The sequence below is a fragment of the Portunus trituberculatus genome, chromosome 43 (genome assembly GCF_017591435.1).
Source record: "Portunus trituberculatus isolate SZX2019 chromosome 43, ASM1759143v1, whole genome shotgun sequence".
NCBI classification, from domain to species: Eukaryota; Metazoa; Arthropoda; class Malacostraca; order Decapoda; family Portunidae; genus Portunus; species Portunus trituberculatus.
In genome coordinates this window covers 8,391,969-8,419,410 of record NC_059297.1, presented here as the reverse complement: position 1 = coordinate 8,419,410, position 27,442 = coordinate 8,391,969, and the positions used below count along the sequence as shown (strand labels likewise).

General features: G+C 42.8%; 1 protein-coding gene across 1 annotated transcript in view; it reads left to right on the top strand.

Moving 5' to 3' along the window:
- Window positions 1–26,623, top strand: part of LOC123518274 — a 590,049-nt gene extending 563,426 nt beyond the window's left edge. The window contains 7 exon segments of the mRNA XM_045278997.1: window positions 11,137–13,935; window positions 13,938–14,407; window positions 16,419–16,580; window positions 18,291–18,419; window positions 24,720–24,900; window positions 25,279–25,422; window positions 26,214–26,623. Of these exon segments, the coding sequence (XP_045134932.1) occupies window positions 11,137–13,935; window positions 13,938–14,407; window positions 16,419–16,580; window positions 18,291–18,419; window positions 24,720–24,900; window positions 25,279–25,422; window positions 26,214–26,398 (4,070 nt within the window). The 3' untranslated portion in view covers window positions 26,399–26,623.
- Window positions 26,624–27,442: the final 819 nt, after the last annotated feature.

Sequence of the window (27,442 nt, the reverse complement as noted above, 5' to 3'; positions counted from 1 at the left end):
TTTTTATTTACGTCTTGTTTACGACCCTTTGCTTATTTCGGCAAAATTGATACTGACATTACCTTTTAAGAGAGCATTTGTATTCAGATGGTCTCGTGCCGGCTTGTAGCTCCGTGTCCATTTCTCAAGGGCGTTGCGTCATGGCTGGAAGCTAATAACGAAACAGGTGTGTCAGGTAGTGAAGGTGAATGGTGAACGTATGGGCTCCTTTCCCTCGCTGACTGAAGCTGGTGAGGAGTGATGATAATGATGGTGATAGTGTGTGTGTGTGTGTGTGTGTGTGTGTGTGAGAGAGAGAGAGAGAGAGAGAGAGAAATTTTTTTTTACGGTGATGTTCTTTAATTTTTTCCTTGTCATGTCTTCGCATATGTTCCTTTGTCGTGTGCAGTCTAAGTGGTACTTTAACTGAGGCTGGATTTGGCATCAGCAAGGCTGAACACTGGGCATTGTTCACTCAACTTCTGCCTCATGTTAGATGGCAGCGTGAAACCCTCGCGTCTGTGGTTGAGCCGAGCGGATGTTTGTTCAAGTGTGAGACCAGCTGCTTCTGTTGCAGGGCAGAGAGAGGTAAGGTGTAACCAGTACTAAGTGTGAGAGAAAACCAGTGTTCGTATCGCATCAATTTCACTAAGAATCACTACGAGTATTTGACAGGTAGATTAATGTGTCAGTAAAAGTAATTTTATTTTTAATATGTAATTTGTTTTTGTTTGTTTTTTTCATTAAGATTTGTAGAAATTGAGTCCCCATTCATCTTAGCCCTCCAGTGACTGATTGACATATGTAACAGGACTCGAGTGCACATGCCAACAAGTGAACCATGTGGCGCGGCGTAGAAGAAGCAGCAGCAGTAGGAGGAACAACCGAGACAGGACGTGGCGCTCTGTAATTTATCCTCTCCTGCCATTGGCGACGGGAGGAAATGTTTGGTCCCGGGGCGTGTTTGGTTCCGGTGCCCCGTGCGGTGGTGTCGGCCTCGGCGCAGGACCCAAATTGTTGTGTAGTGGCGGTGCACGTGAATGAATTAACCTTCTCTCTCGTTCCTCTCGCGCTCTCTCCCACATAGTCGGTCTCCAGGTGAAGGACGGAGTGGGTAGAAGATGGGCCGGTCTCTCTCTCTCTCTCTCTCTCTCTCTCTCTCTCTCTCTCTCTCTCTCTCTCTCTCTCTCTCTCTCTCTCTCTCTCTCTCTCTCTCTCTCTCTCTCTCTCTCTCTCTCTCTCTCTCTCTCTCTCTCTCTCTCTCTCTCTCTCTCTCTCTCTCTCTCTGCTTAGCATTCTCGTTTTCTGCTGACCAACAGCTCTCCATACACCTGTATACTGTTGTCTTCAGACATCACCAGTCCTGCTTGTTTAGTAGTCATTGTCTTCATTTAGTTTAGGTATTCCGGGCAGTCATTTCTCTTGCGGATATTTGACATTTACTTACTTTTTTTCTATTCCTTGTTGGGGGTGAGCAGCAACCTTAATTCATTGTGGTTCTTCTGCTGACACTGCGGCTGAATTACCTGTGCGTGTGTGTGTGTGTGTGTGTGTGTGTGTGTGTGTGTGTGTGTGTGTGTGTGTGTGTGGCGAGATAGCGAGAGGGCTGGAAGAAATGAAAGGGGCGCCGATAGCCAGCCAACCCAGACTGAACAAAGAGAATGCCATACTTCTTGTTACCTCCACCTCATTCCATCACCACCACCACCACCACCACCACCACCACCACCACCACCACCACTCTCGGCTCTCATCTCTCTCACGCCTTCCATTCCTCTTCACATTTAACTCCTCTTCTTCCTATTCTCGCACTTTCACTTGAGCATGGTAGTTTTGAATCATTCCCTTCTTTAGTCGAGTTCGTGCTGAAATCCCTCCAAGTTTCGTAGTCCCTTTAACCCCACCCCTCGTGACCGCCTCGTTACCTGGAGATGACCTCAGGTGACCCGAGCCAGTTACATCTTGGTGGTGGTGATGGTGGTGGTGGTGGTTCGTACATATATATAAACTAGGGCCTGCCACGCCTCCTGAAGAGCAGGCCATGGATTTGCATGGTCGTGAGGTAAGACTTTGTTCTTTAAGGTTCTTTGTTGTGGTAATGATGGAGGACTCTTGTTCCGTCTCGATTCTTCCTTATATTTCAGCCTCCTCCTCCTCCTCCTCCTCCTCCTCCTCCTCCTCCTCCTCCTCCTTGATTTCTTTCGCATGGGGTGTTTTTGGGTTAGCCCTGATCAGAGTATCTCATTAAAACCAGTATTCTGAATTTTTTGGGTGGACGTGGTTAATTTATGCGTTTAATTCATTCACATCTTACTAAGTTTCATTTCCTCACACGTCAGCCCCACCCATCCCTCCCACATTCTCTCTCTCTCTCTCTCTCTCTCTCTCTCTCTCTCTCTCTCTCTCTCTCTCTCTCTCTCTCTCTCTCTCTCTCTCTCTCTCTCTCTCTCTCTCTCTCTGAAAAATAAGGCGAAAGAAAGAAGAGAGGACGGATAGAAACGGGTGAAGGTGAGAGGTTATGAGAAGAGGGTGGAGTGGGCGAGCGAATGAGTGAGCCAGCAGTGGAGTGGAGTGTTTTATATACGGAGGTACAGGTGTGGAGTGGAGGGAGAAGGAGGGCCATATCCCGAGTGGAGAGAAGAGTGGACTACTTGAAGGGTTTGCTGTGGGTGAGAAGAGAGTGGAAGAAAAAAAAGTTAGACTAAAGTGGTGAGGTGAGTGTAAGTGTGCGGAACAGGAAGAGTGACCTGGTGGAGTGAGAGAGAGAGAGAGAGAGAGAGAGAGAGAGAGAGAGAGAGAGAGAGAGAGAGAGAGAGAGAGAGGTGACGGATTGAACAAGAGAGAAGCGTGAATGACTTGAATAACGGGAATGAGGTGAGTGTTGCGATGTGAAGGAATGAATGATTGATGATGACGAGTGTGTGGCCACAAGTTGTAAGAAATATTTGTCGTGATGATGGCTGTTGTTTTCCTGTTGTTGGTAGCAAGGTGATGGCGATGGTGATATTGATGATGATAGTGATGATAGTAGAAATCACACTTATTTCAACGCACCACGACCAGTATTATGACACTCAGGTCTCACCACCCACACACGTAACCTTCACCCTTCCTCCTCCTCCTCTCTTTACTTCGCTGCTTATCGTTCTTACCTCCACCATCCAGTATTTTCTTCCATTCCACTCCACCTCCTACTTCTACCACTGCTTTCCCACATGACGTGCTCCACACCTGCTCACCGTGCCGCAGTGCTGGTGGTGGTGCTGGTGGTGTTCCGGAAAGCCTGCCAACACTCCCGCAACACCGGTCTTGCCACTACAGATGCCGTTCGTCCAGTGCACCGATAGAGCTGTCGATAGTACAAATACCCTCCATTTCTTAGACTCTAGAACCTCCGTTAAAAAGGCCACACAGATGTATCTCGCTCTACTGGTGGGAAAGGTTATTGTAGTCCTTTATCAGGTGAACAAAATGGTTATCCTTTTTCAGTTGTGATTGAAACCGGTGTAGAAAGGCTGGCAAGGATGCAGTGTCTAGTGATGAGAACTGGTATTTTCCCACTGACCTTTCCTGTTTGAGATTTTAACTGGCGGAAAAACAAGTTATTATAGTCGTTTAACACATGGAAGATTTAGTTATCGTCTCTCCATCTATAGGTGAGTGTCTAGCTTGGGATGAGAGCAGATACTTTTCAATTGTTGTTTTCTACTTGGGGTTAAATAAGTGACAAAAGTTATTGCTATCTTTAACATATGAACAATTTGATTATCGCCTCTCCATATGTGAGGAAAGGCAGAGAAAAATACAATCGCCACCTTGGGATGAGAACTGGTCCTTTACCGCTGGCCTCTCCCTTATCACTGCTCTCATCTTCACCTCCCTCCCTCTACTTCCCTCCACTTCTCTCCCTCCAGCACACTCTTACATATACTTGATCATTGCGTCCTTGTATCAATAAAATATCGAGACACAGTATACCTTGCCGTAAGATTGATTCATGAAAATGGCTTCCAGTACAACAAGTGTTCTCCTGATTCCGGGTTCTGATGGATTGTTTATCTTCGTGACGTGGATTCCTGCCCGGCTTTCTCGATCAATGCTTACGGAGGTCACTTGACTGGCTGGATGATGCAGCAGCTTTTGCATGACAGGGCCGCTCTGAATAGGCGAACGGATGATATATTGTCTTACCATATTCGTATTAATTTACAACAGAAATCATGTTTTGTTTGCTCGCTCCTGTAAGGCTAGTATGTGTGTGTGTGTGTGTGTGTGTGTGTGTGTGTGTGTGTGTGTGTGTGTGTTTCACTGTTTGATCTGCTGCAGTCTCTGACGAGACAGCCAGACGTTACCCTACGGAGCGAGCTCAGAGCTCATTATTTCCGATCTTTGGATAGGCCTGAAACCAGGCACACACCACACACCGGGACAACAAGATCACAACTCCTCGATTTACATCCCGTACCTACTCACTGCTAGGTGAACAGGGGCTACACGTGAAAGGAGACACACCCAAATATCTCCACCCGGCCGGGGAATCGAACCCCGGTCCTCTGGCTTGTGAAGCCAGCGCTCTAACCACTGAGCTACCACGTGTGTGTGTGTGTGTGTGTGTGTGTGTGTGTGTGTGTGTGAAAGAAAGGCTGAGTACTACCTTGAGGTTACGAGTATATTGGTCTTCCTTCGGGGTTCATGGCTCAAGGAGACTCGATAAGGTTACTTGCAGGCGGATCCGGTTCTTGAAGGCTTTATACAAAGAAAAATGTAAAACAGAAGATTTGATTCCCAAACAAACAAACAAATTGGTAAATATGTTTATAGATACAGTCGACTATATGATACACTTTTTTGTCGACGTACTCCTGATATAATTAATCAAACAACAGGTCACATGTACCTTTGAGTTACGGCATTCCCTAAGCGGTACAGCTGTGTTTGTTAGACAGGTGAGGTTCATACTAACCACTACCACCACCACTCTGCAGCACCCTGGAGCACCCAACTTGCCCTCCCTGGACCGCCCCGCCGAGCACCGCCACCCAGCCAAACTACCTGGACGGTGGTGAGTCATGCTGGCCTAAGTGGTAACCGGTTGAAATATTTAAGAACCTTCGACTGCACAGTGCACACGCGGCTGATTTTTGCGCTGGAAGTCTTGGCAGTTTGGTTTGTTTTTGCGAAAAGGTTGAACTTTTTTTTCTGTATGTGTGTGTGTGTGTGTGTGTGTGTGTGTGTGTGTGTGTGTGTGTGTGTGTGTGTGTGTGTGTGTGTGTGTGTGTGTGTGTGTGTGTGTGTGTGTGTGTGTGTGTGTGTGTGTGTGTGTGTGTGTAGCGAGCCAGTGTAGCGGTCAAATAGCAAAAGGAGGAACGCTCGCTTACTTGTTCGTATATAGTATGCTTTTGCCTCCCTTGCCCTGCACCGTTCAACCTGTGGGCAGATTCCAGCGTGGTCAGATAAAAGGTGGCCAGACAGCAGCAACGGACCACCACCTTAGCCTCCTCCTCCTCCTCCTCCTCCTCCTCCTCCTCCTCCTCCTCCTCCTCCTCCTCCTCCTCCTCCTCCTCCTCTCCTCCTTCTCCTCCTCTTATACCTGTCTCAAGGCGGAGCTAGTCCCGGCCGAGCTGTGGTGTCGGTTCAGAGGTAACAGTACTGCGCCCCCTAACTCTCGCTCCAAACCCGTAACCCGCACCTCACCTCTCCCAGCCCGCCCACTCTCCCAAACACCCACCTGGGGCCGTGCCAGTCCAACTCCTGCTTCATTTTCATCATACATTCTCTCTCTCTCTCTCTCTCTCTCTCTCTCTCTCTCTCTCTCTCTCTCTCTCTCTCTCTCTCTCATATAGTAATATCTCCCGTAACACATTAATTTCTGCAACCACGTTACAGATTTCAATAACATAAGACACAACTTCATTATGCGTTTATTCAGAAAGTACCACCATCAACAAAGAAACTTTGAGTAAGGCACGAAAGTTCGCTATTATAACAACACCAGGCAGCTGTTCGTACTGTACATAGGTGAGAACAGACACTCAACACTCTAGTTCCGGGAAGCGGGTCGTGAAGGCAGGGCAAAGGAGGGAAGGAAGTACAGGGTCGATTTCTGAAAACCAGACAACTTAGGGTTAGTCTCCCCTTTCCTCTACCTCACGCCTGCCTGCTCTTGCCTTCCCACACCCAAGCCCTTCATGTTCCCCTCCCTTCTCACCCCCGCGCCGCCCCTTACTCACGGAACCGGCCGTCCTCACTCCATCTGTCCCAGTCATACGGAAGACAAGGCCTGGGAGAAGCGCAGAAGAGAATGTGGTCTGACTGGAATTTCATATACTCCTGTTTCTCAAGCCATTCTTTACCTACGTAGATAGATGTTCGCGATCTTCCTTCGTCCAGCCTATCTCTTACATCAAAAGCCTCTTACTGAATCAAACTTTCATTTACTTTTCTATTATTACCTTTCTCTCCAAGCTCTTAGCGTGACGGGCTAGTATGTGTGACGAGTCGTGGCGGATTTGGAAATGTGACGCTTTCAGTTCACCACGCTTGGGTTAATAACTCGTGGCACACCTGGTCTGGCGAGGAGAAATGGAAGAGAAAGAATAGTGGATTGAGTTAACTATCTGGCTTATCGTGTTTGTATCAATGTCAGCAGTTTTAGTTTCGTTGTGTACATGCCTGTCGGAAAAGTACTGCCACTTTTTAGAAGCGTAAAATAAGATTTAATTGTACTTTACGCTGTGTCTTGTAAAATTAGATGATCCGTAAATATTTTCTCTCTCTCTCTCTCTCTCTCTCTCTCTCTCTCTCTCTCTCTCTCTCTCTCTCTCTCTCTCTCTCTCTCTCTCTCTCTCTCTCTCTCTCTCTCTCTCTCTCTCTCTCTCTCTCTCTCTCTCTCTCTCTCTCTCTCTGTGTGTGTGTGTGTGGGGGGGGGGCGGTTACGGTCCAAAATCAGCTGGTACTCAGGTCATGTGGTCCACAAGACAATTGACACTCTAGACAGGTGACCATCAAGTCACTTGGTCCCCAAACCCATTGAGGCTCAAGACAGTTAGGCCCAGAGTGCCTTTGTTCATTCTCGCTCAGTGAGTCAGTGTACTTACATACCCAAAGAACTGTGTGTGTGTGTGTGTGTGTGTGTGTGTGTGTGTGTGTGTTTCACTGTTTGATCTGCTGCAGTCTCTGACGAGACAGCCAGACGTTACCCTACGGAACGAGCTCAGAGCTCATTATTTCCGATCTTGGGATAGGTCTGAGACCAGGCACACACCACACACCGGGACAACAAGGTCACAACTCCTCGATTTACATCCCGTACCTTCTCACTGCTAGGTGAACAGTGGCTACACGTGAAAGGAGACACACCCAAATATCTCCACCCGGCCGGGGAATCGAACCCCGGTCATCTGGCTTGTGAAGCCAGCGCTCTAACCACTGAGCTACCGGGCCGTGTTGTGTGTGTGTGTGTGTGTGTGTGTGTGTGTGTGTGTGTTTGAGAGAGAGAGAGAGAGAGAGAGAGAGAGAGAGAGAGAGAGAGAGAGACCTGGCCTATAGCGCCTGTAGGTTTACTTGAAGAGTATGAGAAGTATGAGAAGCGCTGATCAGGTTCCGCCCACTAGTGGCGCAGGCAATTTTATTTATAATGGTACCTATATTAGGGCACATATTACCACCCAAGCGCATCTTTGGTATAACCACCTACAACCTGGGTATCTTGGTGACATGTAGGTAACTTTAGCCACTCGACAAATGGCAAAGTATCAAGGTGGTGCGGGGTGGGATTCCAACCTACCAGTGGACGTCTGCCCGATCCCACCACCACCACCACCTTATCCACTACGTTTGCTGAGGTCACGCTGTAGTTCCTGCCGTGGTGAGCTTCAAGAGGAGGAGGAGGAGAAGGACCAGGAGAGAGAGGAGGAGGAGGACGACGACGATGATGACGATGACGTTGACGACGAAGGCGAGGAGGAGGAGGACGAGGACGAGGAGGAGGAAGAGGTGGAGATAAGGACAAAAATTAAACGTCAGCCTCCACCAACCTTGCCACCCTCCACCACCACCACCACCACCACCCTGCCACTCTCCACCACCACCACCACCACCACTCCCTACACCACTACCACCACCACCACTTCCACCACCACCACCACCACCACTTCCTACACCACCACCACCACCACTACCACCTTTCCATACACCACTCCGCCAGGAGATGATTAAGAAGAAGAGGAGGAGGTGGAGGTGGAGATGAAGGTGGAGGAGGAGGAGTAGATGCTGAAGAGGAGGAGAAGTAGATGCTGAGAAGGAGGAGGAGAAGTAGATTCGGAGGAAGAAGAGGATTTGAGGAGGAGGAGGAGGGGGCCCGCCGCCAGGGTGTGTGGTCCAGGGAGGCGGGAGGATGAGGAGGGGAGCCTGTTCCACCCAGGCAGTGAGGCGGTGAGTGTGCCGCAGCACTGTACGAGTACATGTGCCTCACTGCCGCACCATCAGGTGGAAGGGCTCCTGGAGCTGGCACCGCAGCAGTCCTCGCCGCAGCGCCGCCAGGGCCCGCGCCACCTTGGGGAGGCAGGGGCGGCAGCTCCGCTCCTCACGGGCGCAGTTCTGCCCCAGCCGCCACAGGGGCACCGCCAGCCAGGGCTGGATGCAGGAATCTGCTATCTGCTGCAGCAGGAAGCCCGAGCTGAACACGTCCCCTGAGGCAAACACGGGCCGCCACGCCCTCACCTCCGGCGCCATCCAGGGGCGCTCAGCGCCTAACCCTTCCCTTAGGAATTCGTCTTCTTCGCCCGTCTCTACGCTGAAGTCCCCAGCGACACGCCCCGCGCGGCACGCCCAACCCAGGTCGATGACGTGCAGCACGGGGCGGTGCATTCCGTCTGAGACTGTGATGTTGTCACCCTTCAGGTCATTGTACCTAGATCTTATGACATGCTTTCTCCGTGTTACTGACTGTATGACTGTATGACCACCTTGAGCGACATCGGGGAAGAAGATTGATAGATCTGAATTTAGACTGGATACGAAGGCAGGTCTAAAATCAAAAGTACAACTGTATATGGGAGTGCTTAGAGAGAGAGAGAGAGAGAGAGAGAGAGAGAGAGAGAGAGAGAGAGAGAGAGAGAGAATTTTCTCATAATACTTATTCAGAAGGTCGAATTGGTGAATACTCCTTGTAGATTAAAAATGGAAATGAAAAGAGTTACTTAACAATCTAATATGGATTGAAAGGGAGTAGAAGACAGAGCCTTGTGGCAAAGACTAGTGATGATCACTGACCTGTAAGAACATGGGGAATCGCTGCAAAAGAAATGACGACCGTACTACATCCTTTGGGAAAGAAGCGCCACGTCCTTGCAGAATTCGATTAGCCCCGTAACCTCTTGGTTGCTGCTGTTTTTTCCCCAGTGTTTCAATCTTTTACCTCACACCTCTTCCTGCCATCCTCTCTCGTTTACACTATTGTTCCTAACCTTCAGGTCAGGTTTTCTTCGTTTTCACGTTTTGATTCCTTCATTCCTTTCCCAGTGTGTACAAGTATTGTCATGGTTAAAAGTTTGTAAATGTGCAGCACTTTTCCACGGTCTTGAATGTGTTCATTCTGTCTCAGGTCCTTTGATTTAATGTATGTCAGTCTCCTTACAAATCTTGACTTCTTATTGATTCAAAGGATATCAAATTACTTGAGAGTATAGTAAAGCGCATGGCAGAAGTGAGTGTTCAGGTTACTCGATTTCCCCCCACAATACATGTTTTATTATATAGTTTAGATTTTACAGTACATTCACTATTTTTACCCATTTACGCCAGTTCTGATGTTTATAGCCGTATTTATGAACATTTTTAACCCAGATGTTCTCTTTTGTATAATCATCATTGTCATTATGAAATTTGAAATTCTGTTAGGGTTTCACTTTGAATGGCAGCCATTAGCTTGTCCAGATCGCACTAACCACCCGGCATTGTGGCCTTGATGTGTGGGTGGCCGGAGGGATAGGTGGTCTAGTACAATACATGTTCCTCTCACAAATCTGTAGCTTCATTAGAACCCTGAGAGACACTTGACCTTCTCTCTAATAATCTTAAATGGCCTCGTAACTTATTTTCTAAAAATTCGTTTATGACATTGTGCTGTGGGGTCTCGAAGGCAGCTCTGAAGCTTCATTTCTCTCCCTTTTCTTGACTTCAGTTCTGTAGCTTATGTATGTTTTTGTTGGATTACTCAAAATATACTTCATAATCATTACACATCACTTCTTACCTGTATATCTAGCTTCTAGTTTCTTTTTCCTTTCTCGTTATTGAAACTCAGAATTTTACTATTATATATGTTATCTCTCACCAAAAAGCGTCACGGAGCAGGGAGATATGTCTTTTCTACAAATATAACAGCATCGAACACTGCTCTTTACTCGTGAAGTGGCCTTCAGTATCTATGCCCTGCATCAATGACCGTCATAATTCTGGTCCCTGATAAACATTCACACTCTCAAGGCGCACAGTTAAAGAATATCACGTTTGACGCAAATTCCATAATCATGTAAGGCGTTTTTATGTTACATTTCTATAAAAATAACATATAGATAAATAAAAAAAAAGAAATAGATTTTGTGTTAGAGTAATGTAAGGTTTAATAGAAGAGGATGAGAAACTGAGCTTTAGGTGACACAGTGATACTGAGCAACGTAGTCAAATCGAGCTTGAGGCTTCTATAACACACCACCAATATCTTTTTTTTTTTTTTTTCTTTTTCATGTAATTGTTCCCGCCTTCCAGTGAATGCTTAGCACTCACGTTGCTTATCGACGTAACCTTGGGTTATGTCGACCCACCAACATGCAACGTAGTATCCGGTTATTGTTGGCTTACACAAATTAGCAATTGAACTCCAAGGTAGATCAGCCCCTCGAGGTGTGAGGTCAAATATTTCACATGCTCGGCACATTGGAATGTTAAGCTGGAGCGAGAACTTCATTAACATTTTTTTTGTTTATCTATTTCTTTGTTTTTTTAGATCATTTGTTTATGTATAATAATTGCAGCAAACAGCAAACACTTTTGTTTACATCTCTGATTTTTTGCATCGTTTACGTATCATGCAAGTGATAATCTGTTGTGTTATTTCCTTAATCATATAATTATATGTCATGCATTTCTTTCCAGGTGGCGGCGGCAGCGTGAGCGTGGCTACCTGCGAGCACCGCTTCTCCTCCTCGGGCAGTGCGCCCCCTCCATACTCCAGGCTTCCCCCAGACGGACATGAGTTCCCCAGTAACTACGCCGAGGGTCTACCAGATAAAATGTCTCGCTACGCCCGCTACTCCCGTCTAGCCATGGAGCTAGACAGTCCCGGCAGCCCCCCTCCTTCCGCCACCATGCCACGCACCCGCTCAGCTCCGGGCACTCCCCTCGGCCCACCCCCACCCATACCTCGTTCATCCTCTACAGCCAGTAAGACCTACAGCAGTGACAGGACTTTAGATTCAGGGAACAACAAGTGGACGGGGAATGAAGAACGCAAGTCAAGGGAACAGACTCCCACACGAAGCCGTTGGCGTAGACAGGACGAACGCAGCGAAAAGAGCGTCCGAGATAAGATCGCCATGTTTTCTACAGACGGCCCTGACCAGCCTCACCCTAAAACTAGAAAGCTGGATAAGCAGGAAAGTGAAGAGGGAACGATGAAGCGCTCCTTCACTGAGGACGACGTTCGGCTTGATAACTCTACAAGCTCCAATTCCAAATCTGGCCGCGAGCCCCACAACAGCTCTCGGTCTCTGAGCAAGACCTCCGTGTTTAGCTCTATGATTAATGTTAGTACTTCTGAGCCTAAGGATAGCACCAAGCACATGTCAGCAGCATCCAGTGAGGTGGATATCAGACATGACACACCACCGACTCCACGGAGCCATGGCCTGCGAGAGGAAAAGAGGGACGATGAGTCTAGTTCAAGCGGTCTCCACTCACGCTCACAGTCTCTGATTGACATAGGTAGAACATCTCTTACAAAGCGCCACAGTGTGGGTGCTTACGACCGACCTTCCGTATACCAGTACGGAATTGAAAAGCCAGAGGAGCGAGAGCGACGCACGTCACTCACAAATCTGATAGAACAGAGAAGGAAGAGTTTTGGCTCAAAACTCCTTGGACTGGTGATTCCTGAGAGTCGTGGAAGCGAAGGCAATGATAAGGCCTCCATCGATCTTCCTCGTATTTCCAGTGTACCGCCAACAACAGCCTCTAAAACCATGTCCCTCCCTCGTGAAGGTCAGCGTTCTCCTAGGCTTTACAAAGCAGATTCTATTTCCAGCATCGATTCTTGTGAGTCTAACACCAGCAGACACAGCTCCCTCAATGCTCCACCATGGAAGAGCCACGGCACTAGCACTTTACCCAAATATTCACCTGCATTTAAGCGAAAGAATATGAGTGTATTTAGTAAGTCAGATAACCTTCCCCCACTTAGTGGTCGCTCTCACAGTGCATGCAGTACATCACCTACTAGTGACTTGTCACAGCCATCCCCCACCCCACCATGTCACTCTCCTCCCAAGAGCTTAGAGACTATTTCTCCACCCAGTTCAGAGCACACTTACGACATGACCGATAGCAGATATAACAGTGATAGGCACAGTTACAGTAAGTTACCACTCTCCCAGAAAAATTCATATGAGTCTCGCCATAACAGAGCCGAAGACAGTGACAATGACTCTGCAGTCAGCTCTACACAATCCAGCTACTCTCAGGGAATGTCACCCCCATCCTCTCCGATGCCAGAACAGGATGAACTCGAAGACCGTCGCGGCAGAGGTTACAGGTCACGGTTATCTCAACAAAATTCTCTGGATGATCAGGATGCCGCCAGAAGAGTTCTGAAGCGTGGAAGCATTGAAGCTGAAAACAGAAGGAACGTAATTAATTCTGCGAGATGCAGCTCAGGTAAAAACAGTGACGAACATCAGACTCCGGAAATAATTCGCAAATACTCCAGTGCTTCGGACAGAGGAGAAGATTCAGATCGATTCCCTAATCGGCTAGACTCTGAGTTACGGGAGGGACCAAAGGTGACTGGCTTGCGGCGCCAAGCGTCTACTTCATCCACTTCATCCACAGCCTCATCTCGACGATCTTCTCATGATTCGTCCAGACGGAACTCGAAAGATTCAGTCATTCATGTCACCAAGTATGACGAAGCGAAGGTGTCTGCGGAACCTGTTTATTTTGACCAGGAGGGAGAAATGTACAAAGAGTCGCAGTTGAAAGTTGCATATGTAAATGAAATCACTGATGATTTTGAACAACTTAACGAATGCAACAACAAGGATGTAATCGCTGAAGTTCCACTCTCTTCACCACCATCGCGAAGGACTACAGAGGCTTCAGATTCCTCTGACACAAGCCAATGTGTGCCATCCAATCCTAGGAGGGGAAATCGGTGGGCTGAGCTGGAAATGAAATATGGATCAACCAACTCCACATCAGATATAGAATCAAAAATTCAACGAATGAGAAGGGCTTCTGATTCAAGCTCCCCTGACCGCACCAAGAAAAAATCAGGGGGATTCCGCGCCTTGGCTGAGAAGTGGCAGCAGCGTGCCGAAGAGGACACAGCAGCGCCTCCCCAACCAAACTTGGCTCGCAGGGAAAGCAATGGTCGACTTGAGGCTTCTGTTCGATCTTCACGCCAATATGAGGAACGATCGGCAACGACATCTACTCTGGAGAAGCCAACGCGTCCTTCCAGGTTGTACGATAACCAGACTGATGTGGACGGGCCTCAGCCATCTCAGCCAGATCTCCGTGGCGAATCTATCCAGTCTTCCTCCAACAGCCTCAGCAGCAGTGGTGACACCCGCGCTGAGAACCTTGATATTCCTCGGGCAGAAGTTCCTGATCGCAAGCTGTCAATGCCAGAATATGGTAATGGTGGCGTCAAAATGCGCGACCGACGTGAGGGAGGGACTGGGGCGCGCCATCTCGACCTACTAGTCTCATTGAGGGTGGCGATGGGGGCGTGATAGATTCCAATTACCTCACCGGATGTTCACAGCTCAGTCCAACTGCCTCCACGGACTCCCGTGATGATCTCTTCACTCCTGAAACATCTCTTTCACGGACTTCAAGTAAGGAGGTCCTAGATGCCTTCTCACGTCCTCGTGCCAACATTGGCATCTCATTCCCTCGTGTGGGTGCCTCCACCACTCCTAAAATTGACGATATCATGAGAGCTTTTGAACGCCATGACATGAGGAAGCGCGGAGGAATAGGTGCAGGTTCGTCACATCCCCGCATGTCGTCTCTGGATTCAACAAATAGCGATGAGGGTTTGATTGGGGCGCATTACGGCTCTGTAACATCCCTGGCCTCTGGACAGCGCGACCAGTACGGCTCCATCACCTCTCTCGCTTCCTCCACATCCCTTATATCTCCACAAGTGAGTAATGGCTTCATTTCTAGAGAGAGAGAGAGAGAGAGAGATTTTATTTTCACCATAATGATGTGCACACCTGTATAGGCATGCATTCCGAGCATGCCAGTGTAACACCTATAGAACGTATGAAGTTACAGTCCTTTTTTTTTTTTTTTCTACTTCTTAGATAATGTTACGAGACGAAATTTCTCCATATCTCAACTAATGGAATATTGTTATTAGACTGTAAAGAAAATGGCTTTCGTACTTTCTGTTTCCACTTCATGGATCCATTTGCCTGTCTCTCTCTCTCTCTGCAAAAGTCTCGCCGTTCTCTTTTTCGTTATTCCCAGGTTGTCGGACAGTCAGTCACACAGGCTCTTTGTTTCTCATGCTTTGTTAATCACCCATCTTCAGTGTCCCACTCCAGTGCCTTCCTAATCTCTCATTTTTCTATATTATCACTAGAAAGTATATTATTCAAGGTGAGGGAATAATAACAATAGGATAATTATTGAACTGATTGCATCTCAAATTCATCTAGAGCGCTTTTTTTTTCAAATTCCCTCGTGATTTTCAGAAAACAAACACACTGTTTTCAGCTTTGAAGTAGCAACAATAACATCCTCGGCAAAGGCAACAGGTGAGAAGACCACATGACAGTGAATCTCCCGCTTCTCGTCTATCAGGTCACATCTGCTAACCACGTTTTCCTGAACCTCAGAAACTTTTCAGTTGCTTCTCTCTCTCTCTCTCTCTCTCTCTCTCTCTCTCTCTCTCTCTCTCTCTCTCTCTCTCTCTCTCTCTCTCTTCCACTTTATTTTACTCTCTGAAATATGTATATTCATGACATTAATGCAGTTAGCAGTGGATATGTTCGAAGTGATTACAACAATGAATATATAGGTAAATAGGTAAATATATAAAACATGCTGGGAATATAAATATATATATATATATATATATATATATATATATATATATATATATATATATATATATATATATATATATATATATATATATATATATATATATATATATATATATATATATATATATATATATATATATATATATATATATATATATATATATATATGTGTGTGTGTGTGTGTGTGTGTGTGTGTGTGTGTGTGTGTGTGTGTGTGTGTGTGTGTGTGTGTGTGTGTGTGTGTGATTCTCGGTTATTAAGGATATAGTTATTACTTCAATTTATTTATTTTATATCATTTGTTCATTTGTTTTTAGATCTATTTATAGATGCCTCACCTTGTAGTGACTTGCGTGAGGATGTGAGCGTCATAACAATTGCTTCTTGAGCAGCGGATCACATAGCTTGGAATATGAGTACCGAAATTCCTTTGCTTCTTTTCTAATCCTCTGCTAATGTTTAAAAGCCTTGTAATCTCATGTAGGAAGTATATGTATTGTTCATTACCTAACATCGTTAATCGTCGCATTTTTTTTCACGCTCTTTTCTTTTTCCCTCCTTTCTCTTTCTCTTTCTTTGGTGAAATCGAAATAAGGAAACGCATTATTATTAGGATCGTCGTCACCGTCGTCGTCTTCTCATAAGTATGTTTCCAAGATAAGTTGTTCCAGGAACTCAGCCCTTATGAAAAGGAAACAGATTAGTGTGAATCAAGCAATAGAACTCCTCTAAAAATGGTGTAGTGTAGTCATGAAGCGACCTTCGTCAAGGTCGGCCGCTCCCAGTTGGTTGTTTTTTTTTCTGTGAAATATTTCTCTCTCTCTCTCTCTCTCTCTCTCTCTCGTGCACTCCAAAGAAGGAAGGCTGGTTGCGAGCTGTAGCTACTCTCTCTCTCTCTCTCTCTCTCTCTCTCTCTCTCTCTCCTTGTGCACTCCAAAGAAGGAATGCGGGTTAAGAGCTGTGGCTACTCTCTCTCTCTCTCTCTCTCTCTCTCTCTCTCTCTCTCTCTCTCTCTCTCAACGTACGCTGCTCCTTTCCAACTTTCATTGCTCCGAGAATAGTATGTCTAGGTAGATAGCCTGATGAGAATGTGTCTTGCAGGAACTGGCTCAACTGATTGAGGAAGCTAACCAGTCCCTGGAGGAATCTGGGACACCATCTCATGAAATCCTGGTGGTGGTGTTGCACAGGGAGATCGTCGGTCACGGTTCCATCGGCATCACCCTGGCGGGCGGCGCAGACTATGAAACAAAGGAGATTACGGTAGGTTCCATAACACGTATGGAATTAATCACTGGACTTTGCAGCTTTTGCAACAGCTCTTATGTTGTATAAAGTCGTTGTTCCTCACTAGTCTTTTCAGGTGCTGTCTTCTGCCCCCTGTCTACTCAACTAGTACTACAAGTTATGTATATTGTCCTTCTGTCTCTTCTTCAGCCTGTCTCATGATCTTGCATTAATTTCCAAAGCTATTAGTAGGAACTATTTTTCAGCATAATTCATAACACCTAAAAAGAACAGTTTAGAAATATACGCAAGCACCTATGAAAAACGTAAACGTTGACTGTAGAACACCTGGAAATCATTGAGTGGTTTGCAATTAATGATATGATGGATAGCAGTGAAAGGATGTTATTACCGAGTCACGTTATCATACTGGTGGATGAAACCTGTTTATCTGTCGGGTAACCAACCTTGAATGCTTCTATGTTGCTTGCAAATGATTTATATGTTACAATTATTTTTCTTACTCGTTAATTAAACAAAAGGTTGAAGACTCACAATCATTTCTCAAGTAGCATACCACTCACAAGCTCTGTGACTGGTTATCATTCACTTTATAATTTGTCTGATCTGCTTAGAATCTATCAATTGTGAGATTTTAAAATTATTAACATAACAGAGACTTTAGATGGAAAGACACAAAATGCAGTGGAATGAAGGGCACACAGTTACTCTTACCTTAACTGCATATGTGGTATATATTTCATTGAAACTAATTTACTTTATCTTCTTTCTGTCACTATTTGAATCTGCACTTATCAGTATTGGTTAGTTTGTAACTAGTGCTATTTCTAGCTTTTGGTTGGTAATTTATTCATGACACTCATTTTGCTCTGATTTTTTAATCAATATGTTGGGGGAGGCAGTAGACACCTTCCAAACCAATAAATACTCCTAGTGAGGTTGAAAAGCACTGGTTCAGGGGGTGCTGTGAACTTGTCATTAAAGCCAGCTGTGACCTCACTGAACGTTTCCCTTTGTGTTTCACAGCACAAGGAGGCAGTCACAACCTGCCCTCTAAAGACAAATCTTACTTCACACAAAATTTCAAATAGAAAAAAATACACAAAAAAAATGACTCCTTTACCATCCTTGAAGTCCACTTCTAATTCTTATCTATTCAACTTTTTTTTTTTATGTAATTTTTGTTGCCCTTGGCTGGTGTTCCCTCTTACATAAAAAAAAAAAAAAAAAAGTGACAACTAGGATTGTGAATTTTGATCATTGATGTTAAATGTATAAATTACTTTGGATATTTGAAAAAAAAAAAAAAAACATGTAATGTTATACTTTTCATTCAGTCCCTGATCTTTGTATAAACCTAACTTGTAAGATGAAGTATAAAGAGAAACTCATGTATTAATGACTCAACAGAGCTAAAAGTCAAGGTTGCAGAGTTTAATCTCCAGTAACTTTGTTTATCTCTTCAATATGCTGCAAGAAATGACCATCACTAACTTAACAGGACGTCATAATCTTATTTGAACAGTGTTCAAACTTAAACCAATCAAATAGGATAAACAGACTGATGGACAGTGGTGACAATAATGCATCAAGACTTCAGTTCATTAATACATCTTTGTCTTTTATGTCCTTTTATCACTCATCATGATACACAGAAGTGTATCAGTGTAAGTAATTTTTTTTTTTTTTTTTTTTTTTTTTCACCTCTCTTATCTCCCTCAACAGGTGCACAAAGTTATTCCTGGCAGCCTGGCTGACCGTGATGGCCGCATCCAGCGTGGAGACAGAGTTCTTTCCATCAATGGCAAGAACCTTCGAGGTGTGACCCACAAGGAGGCTCTTAGTATACTTAAGGTAATTTTTTTTAATTTCACTATTTTTTCCATTGGTAATGTTCTTGAGATTTAGCTTAAGTTATGTGCTTATATTCATAAGTAAGAGAGAGAGACACTGTACTATGTGTTTTTCTACCTATATACTTACACACACACACACACACACACACACACACACACACACACACACACACACACACACACACACACACACACACACACACACACACACACACACACACACACACACACACACACCAAAGAGAGAAAAAAAGTATAGCTTCCCAAATAGAAGCATTGAGCCATAAAATGGACTGGAGGAGATGGTCTGTGCAAGAAATATTCATGATTTTAAAGAACAGTTGGATAAGTGTGGATATGGCAATGGGACAGCATGAGCATAACTCTTTTCCCATATGTCACAACTATGTAAATACAAGTGTACTGAGGCATTTATTCTTGCTGCCACCACTGTACTGGTCCCAAGTACCAGGTACAGACCGTTTACCCTTTCAGCCCTCCCTGGGACAAGTCAAAACTAACAGGGTAAAGAAAAATATAAACTTTAATGATGAAAAGTAATAGGAATACACTTTCTTTCTCTATGCGATGGCAATGCCCTTACACCAAAAAGGTACTATGAACACCAGTCACCACTTGAGCACTCCTACCACTGCCATATCTAACCTGACACATGGCCTATGTGGGGAGCTAGGGGAACCATGGACTCAACTGGCAATCTATCTATGAAGATCCTCCTCTTGGTGTCTCTCTCATCACTCATCTCTCTCTCTCTCCTTCTCTATTTCTCCTGTTTGTTGGGCGTCTCCAGATGGTCACGCACACACAAGGGGTCTAGACAGACTCCTGCATTAGCAAGGACGGATACAGGTTAGCTACCCGGTCTAGATGTTCCACGTGGTGTATTCAATACCATGAGGCATATGAATGTGAGAGATTAACGTACCTCCGTGCGTCCCAAGCGAGCAAGAGAGACCAAGCTACCTACAAGCCTGTATTCATACCCTCCATGATATCACTACTTTGTATACATGTATTCACTATTGCGTTCCTCGTTTCCCACGACTAATATTCCCTACTCTAAAAATAGCAATACATTTAATAAACATTCGAAAATACAGAGCACAAGGATTTTTAAGGTGGCTCCATAAATAAGGATCTTAAGGCTTCCCTCTTTCTACTGCAACAAGTACACAAGTACATACATAGGTAAACACACATATAGTGGTTAGCACACTTGGCTCACAACTAAGAAGGGCAGGATTCAAGTCCCAAGTGCAGTAAGGCAAATGGGTAAGAGAGAGAGAGAGAAAGAGAGACTATACGTGTGTATTTATCTATATGTTTACGCACACACACACACACACACACACACACACACACACACACACACACATTCTGCACAGTGTAGTGGTTAGCACGCTCGGCTCACAACTGAGAGGGTTTGGGTTCATGTCCCAGAAAGCAGCGAGGCAAATGGGCAAGCCTCTTAATGTGTGGCCCCTATTCACCTAGCAGTAAATAAGTATGGGATGTAACTCAAGGGGTTGTGGCCTTGCTTTCCCGATGTGTGGAGTGCGTTGTGGTCTCAGTCCTACATGAAGATCAGTCTATGAGCTCTGAGCTTGCTACTTAATGGGAAAAGGCTGGCTGGGTGACCAGCAGACAACCATGGTGAATTACACACACACACAGAAAGAAGTATAACTTCAAAATAGACTCACTGAGCCATGGAATAAGCTGGAGGGGATTGTCTGTGTAAGTTGGACCTGTGGATATGGAGATGGGACATCATGAGCATACTTCTTCTCCCATATGTCACAATTATGTAAATACAAATAGGTAAATATACACTTAATGTGTAGCCCTTTTTCATCTTGCAGCATGTTGGTACAGTATGTAACCCAAGGGGCTTTGGCCTCATTGTCCTGGTGTGGTGTGGTCTCATTCCTACCTGAGTCATTTTGAGCTCCAAGCTCTTTGCAAAGTGGAAAGGTTGGCTGAGTGACCAGCAAACAATTGTGGTGAATTACACACACATTTTCACATAGAATGGTGGAAAAGTGGAATACATTAAATGATGAAGTGGTTGCAGCAAATAATGTGCCTAGCTTTAAAGAAAAATTTGAGTAGTGGAGATATGGAGACAGGACACTATGAGCACCTGCTTGAACCCTGTACAATACAACTAAGTAAATACACACACACACACACACACACACACACACACACACACACACACACACACACACACACACACACACACACACACACACACACACACATACACAAACCAGTAGAATGGAAAAGAGCGGTGGTGGTTCCCATATATAAGAGCAGAAGGAAGGAAGAACCTCTAAATTACAGACCGGTATCATTAACTAGTGTAATATGTAAGATGTGAGAAAGAGTAATAAAGAAACAATGGATCGAGTTCCTTGAAGACAACAAATTATTATCAAATAGCCAATTTGGCTTTAGAAAAGGTCGGTCGTGTGTAACAAATTTACTGAGTTTCTACTCTAGAATAGTTGACAGGGTACAAGAGAGAGAATGGGTTGATTGTATTTACTTGAATTTAAAAAAGACATTTGATAAAGTGCCACATGAAAGGTTGCTATGGAAATTAGAGAAGGGTGGTTTAAAAGGAAGCACATTGAGATGGATAGAAACTCATTTGAGGGGGAGAGAAATAAGGAAGGTAGTCAAAGATATGAAGTCCAAGTGGAGAGCAGTAGAAAACGGAGTGCCGCAAGGATCAGTATTGGCGCCAATACTTTTTCTCATTTATATAAACGACATGCCAGAAGGAGTGAACAGCTACATAAATCTGTTTGCGGACGATGCGAAACTGTGCAGAGTTATAAAGCAAAAAGAGGATTGTGAAATACTGCAAGAAGACCTAAATAAGATCTGGGAATGGAGTACTCGTAAAATGTAGGAGATGGAATTCAATGTGGACAAAAGCCATGTCATGGAAATGGGAAAGAGTGAAAGACGACCTGTGGGAATCTATAAGATGGGAGATGGAGTAGAACTGGAGAAAGTAAAAAGGAAAAGGATTTGGGAGTGACGATAGAAGAAAATAATCAACCGGCAAGCCATATTGATAGAATTTTCAGAGATATATAATTTGCTAAGGAATATTGGAATAGCATTTCACTACATGGACAAAGAAATGATGAAGAAACTGATAAGTACTATAATAAGACCCAGATTGGAATATGCAGGAGTAGTGTGGACCCCTCACAAAAAGAAACATATAAGGAAGCTGGAGAGACTACAAAAAATGGCTACAAGAATGGTCCCAGAACTTGAAGGGATGACATATGAGGAGAGACTAAAGGCTATGGATCTTCCAACATTGGAACAGAGAAGGGAGAGAGGGGATCTCATACAAGTTTATAAATTGATCAACGGAATGGACCAAGTGGACAATGAGTATCTGATCCTGAGAGAAGAATATGCCAGTCCAAGCACAAGATCGCATAGTAAGAAACTGAGGAAGGGAAGATGTCTAAGAGATATTAAAAAGTATAGTTTCCCGCAAAGATGTGTTGAGACGTGGAACAGTTTGAATGAAGAAGTAGTGTCTGCAACGAGTGTATACAGTTTTAAGGAAAGATTGGATAAGTGTAGATAAGGAGACGGGGCCACACAAGCATAAAACCCAGGCCCTGTAAAACTACAACTAGGTAAATACACTCACACATGAGGTGGAAGTAATAGATAATGCTGGACAGTGGAGCGAAGAATAGTTACAGTTGGCTATGGTAAATACAGTGGACCAATGGGTGGAGGAGTTAACAAGGTACAGAAGGGGAGAAGAAGAACCATCATTACTTGACTTAGTATTCACAAAGAAACTAGAGCCCCCTCCCAGCATACAATACCTTAGTCCAATGGAAAGAATTGATCATGTGACATTAGAGCTGGAAATACAGGAGGTGGATGGGATAAGCTGCAGAGATGACTACAAAAAAGAGAGATTAAATTATGCAAAAGCAGATTTTGAAAAATTAAGGAACTATTTTGTTGACATTGAATGAGGAAACATTATGTACAAAAGAATAATACAAGGAATATATGAAATATTTTTACAGAAATATAATGAAGGAGTAAAGAAATACATACCTTTTTATAGAGTTAAGAAAAAACTCATGCTTGGTACAATGCTAGATGCGCAGATGCTAAAAAGGCAAAAGATAAATCTTGGAAGAAACTCATAAAGCAGAGGAATGACAATAACAAACGGCAGTATAGGGATGTGAGAAATTATTATATTAGAGTAAGGGGAGAGGAAGAAAGAAACTTTGAGAAAGATGTGGTAAGTAAAAGCAAAGACGAACCCAAGCTTTTCTACAAATTCATAAGTGGCAAAATGAAATTCAAGGAAACAATAGAAAAATAACTAAAGGAGGGAAGACATACCAAACAGAGAAGGAAATATGTGAAATAATGAATGAGAGCTTCAAAACAATGTTCACTGTAGAAGATGATTTAACAGAACCAAATAGGAAATTGCATTGCCAAGGATTACAGAAAATCACAGTGCACAAAGAGGATATTAGAAGATTATGGGATAATTTGGATGTCAGAAAAGCAATGGGGCTAGATGGTGTATCAGGCTGGGTGCTACTACTGGATCCAATTTGGGAAATAATTACAAGTTCACTAAATGAAGGGAAAGTTCCACTAGAATGAAAAAAGAGCCAACATAATACCAATATTTAAAGGGGGAAAGACAACTGAGCCATTAAATTACAGACCAGTGTCACTTACAAGCATTATGAGAAGTTTTGTGAAATAATTATCAAAGATAAATGGGTTAAACATCTGGAAGAAGAGCAAATCATAACAAACAGACAATTTGGGTTTAGGACAGGACAGTCATGTGTGTCAAATTGGACATAAAAAAGGCTTTTGATAAAGTCTCTCACGGAAGACTACTTTGGAAACTAGAGAACATAGGAGGACTGTGAGAAACTTTGTTAGAGTTGACAAGGGATTATTTGAAGGACAGGGAGATGAGAACTGTGATCAGAGATACATATTTATCTTGGGGTAAAGCAACAAGTGGACTGCCACAAGGGTCAGTGTTAGCCCCTATTATGTTTCAGATTTATCTAAACGACATTTACAATGGGATAAACAGTTACATAAATATATTTGCTGATGATGCAAAGCTGCTAAGAGTTATCAAAACCCAGGAGGACTGTTTGCTGTTACAGGATGATATAAACAAGATCTATGAGTGGAGTAAGACGTGGAAATTGGACTTCAATGCCAAGAAATGTCACATAATGGAACTAGGAAAGAGCAAAAGAAGACTGGTATGGAACTGTTTGATGGGAGAGGAACAAATAATGAAGACTAAAGAGGAAAATGATCTGGGAGTGATTATACAGGAAAATCTGAACCCAAAAAACACATAAGTAAGATATTTAGTATATCATATAAAATGTTAACTAATATAAGAGTAGCATTTCATTTCATGGACAAAGATATGATGAAAATAATCATCACAAGCATGACACGTCCAAAGCTGGAATATGCAGCTGTGGTGTGGTCTCCGAGCTCTAAAAAAGATATAAGAAGATTAGAACAAATACAGAAAATTGCTACAAAGATGGTACTGGAACTAAAGGAATTAACATATGAAGAACAGCTGAAGGAAATGGGACTATCAACCTTACAAGATAGAAGAGAAACGAGGAGATCTAATAATAACAATGTACAAGTTAGTCAATGGCATTGAAAAGATGGACAAGGAAGACCTGGTGCTGGTGACAGAAGAAGATGGAAGGACAAGAGGTCATGTAAAGAAGATCAGGATGAGGCAGTGTGTGAAGGATATTGCAAAATACAGTTTTCCACACAGAATGGTGGAGAAGTAGAATGCATTGAATAATGAAGTTGTTACAGCACATAATGTGCATAACTTAAGGAAAAATTGGGCTTCCTCACTCAGGGCAACGGTTTCCTAGCGGGTGGGCTTTGAGATAGGAGGTACCCTAAAAAGTATCCCCTTTAGCCCATAAATTCCTGTGAAAAGCCCACATGGTATAAAGAAAAAAAAAAAAAACTAGGTAAATGCACACACACACACACACACACACACACACACACACACACACACACACACACACACACACACACAGTAGATTAGTCCAATACTCTGGATTTTCATCTTGGAACATAGGAAAAATTTGAAAATGTAAAATTAGATACTTTTGAAAAATACATAACTTACTCTATTTACCATTTTTCATATGTTTGTGTACATCTTTTCTTACAGTCACCAAGACCAGAGGTTGTACTTGTGCTATCCAGAAGTCGTTCAGTTACTCCACAGGAGTCAAACATGACAGAATCCGATGGAAACTTCATCCACCGTCCATCCCTCATCAACCATGTCACCTCTCCAAGGCCCCCCAAGATCCTAGAGTCACCAATGGACAGCAAAAGCCTCATTTCAGGTGCAATATCTTTTTTGTTCTCTCTCAATATCTTCAAATTTTTCTCACTACTCTGTCCTTGCCATGCCATACCCCATTTATCCTCAGATATGTTTATGGTACACGTATATGATAATACTTTTTTTTATCTAATCATTTATAGTTACTTGATATAAAAGTGGAAGTTACGAATACGTTAAAAATTATCTTGGAAATCATGAATTATTATGGTCCTTCTGACTTCTATGACACTGTTAGGCTTCCACCATTAATGAAGGCAGCTCTGGAAATAGTTTCATTAAAGAAACATTATGCCTTACTGTGATCAGCTAGAACTATTAGAATTCACGTAGTGATTATGGTATGCAATTTTATAATGTGCATGTATTTATCTTGTAGATGTAGCAGCAATGTCAGTCCCCAGAGGTCCTCCATTCACCATAACCTTGGTGAAAGATGGTGCAGGTCTTGGATTCTCACTGGAGGGTGGCAAAGATTCACCTTTGGGTGATCGTCCCCTTACTGTCAAGAAGATATTTAGTGGTATGTGTCTGACATTTTTTAAATTGAGAATAGAGGTAAAGGTCATAAATTCAGTTTAGGACATGAGAGAATCTTAGAAGGTATGCCAATGCATGGTTAGCTAGAATCCTTGGTAGTCAAGCAGTTAGAACACTGTACTTACAGGCATCACTTTCAAGCTTGACCTTCAAGCAAGAAATATAAAGATTTACCTGAAAGTTTCTTGAATAAATGCCATTTAGTAGTATTTTCATGATTCTATTAGATCTTGATGGGATAATTTTGTATCTGCCATCACTGTATTTAAAATACCAGCTTTGACATTCTAGTTTCATCATCCAACAACACTTGAACATCATAACATTGTTACTCATTGATGCCATCTTTTTTAAATTTGCAATGTTGCAGGCCATTGATTCATTATTCTTACCCAATTCCTCAATTACTTGTGAGATGTGGAATGATTTGTACATGTGTAATGTGATGCATACCTTGTAAATGAATACTCTGACAAGAATAAGAAGAGTAAATATGTTACAAATTTGAAAAGAATTTGCAGATACAGTCAGTCAGTCCAGGCATGGTTAATGTTGCCACATCTGCATGTTCATGGAGATAGTGAAGCAGAGTACAATATATTTATGAATGCATTTGTTTTCCATATCATGTGGTAATCTGCTACTTTATATGAGTGTTTCAATTTCATTATTGACCTCTCAGTCTCAGCATCATGAAATGTGATTGCTAGTGCCTCCTTGAAAGATATTGGATACTTATATTTTTCACCTGAATATATATTCCTTTTTTCACAGGTGGTGCGGCAGACAAGGGCGGTATTCTCAAGGTGGGTGATGAGCTGGTCAGTGTGAATGCAGTTGATGTGACAGGGATGGCACGTATTGAAGCCTGGAACTTCTTGAAAAAATTGCCAGATGGTACAGTTACTCTTGTGCTCAGGCAGAAATTGGATAGTTCCTCAGCAAAGAATGAAGAATAAACTTGAGAATATTATCTAGAAATGTAACTAATGTGCAGTTATGTACTATGTTCAACTTATATATTAAATCTTTGTTTATTTGTTTTTTTGTACTGAATTATATTATCATATACATTAATTTGTCAATGATATTAAACTCAAAATATCTTGGGAAAGTATTTATTGTAGAACAGCATGAATTTTGTCTGAAATATCAAGGAATATAATGTCTGTGTAATTTTAAGAGATTTGAAAAAAATAAAAAATTTATATATATATATATATATATATATATATATATATATATATATATATATATATATATATATATATATATATATATACACACACACACACACACACACACACACACACACACACACACACACACACACACACACACACACACATATATATATTATCTTGATTCATGTTCAGTTTTTGAGTTATTTCATTATTCCTTTTAGTGATATAAATGATAAACACATTTTGCAGGGTGTAGCACTCATAATAAATGTGAGATATTTTTATTTCAATATTTTGAGTTTATAGAATATGTTATCAAGGAATATTTAAAGAATGTGGAACTTCTATATAGGTCATTAAAATATTAACGATGCTAAGAGCTTTGAAATTGAAACTGAGTAAAAGATAAACCTTTGTAGTACATTCACTTTCTTTTCACTTTTGTTATGTATTTGATAAACAATTAAAACATTGATACAGAGACTGTAGCAGTTCTTATTGATTGTTCTGAATATGATAATGCTATTAGAATCTAAAATTATTGATATTCTAATTGTAATGTGCATCAGTCAAGAACTTTTCATGTTTGAATATTTATATGCATGTATGCAACAGTCAGTGTTTTCAGTTATAGTTTTTTTTTTCACATACCTCCAAATATATGATATGCATTTAATTTTTCTTGATACTTAATATCTGAATTTTCTACTTAGACTTTGCATAATATAGGATAATGAATAAGTAATATCATCTTACAGGGATCATTTTTTGAGACTGCATCTTAATTCATTCTTTTTAAATGTTATATTTACATTGTGA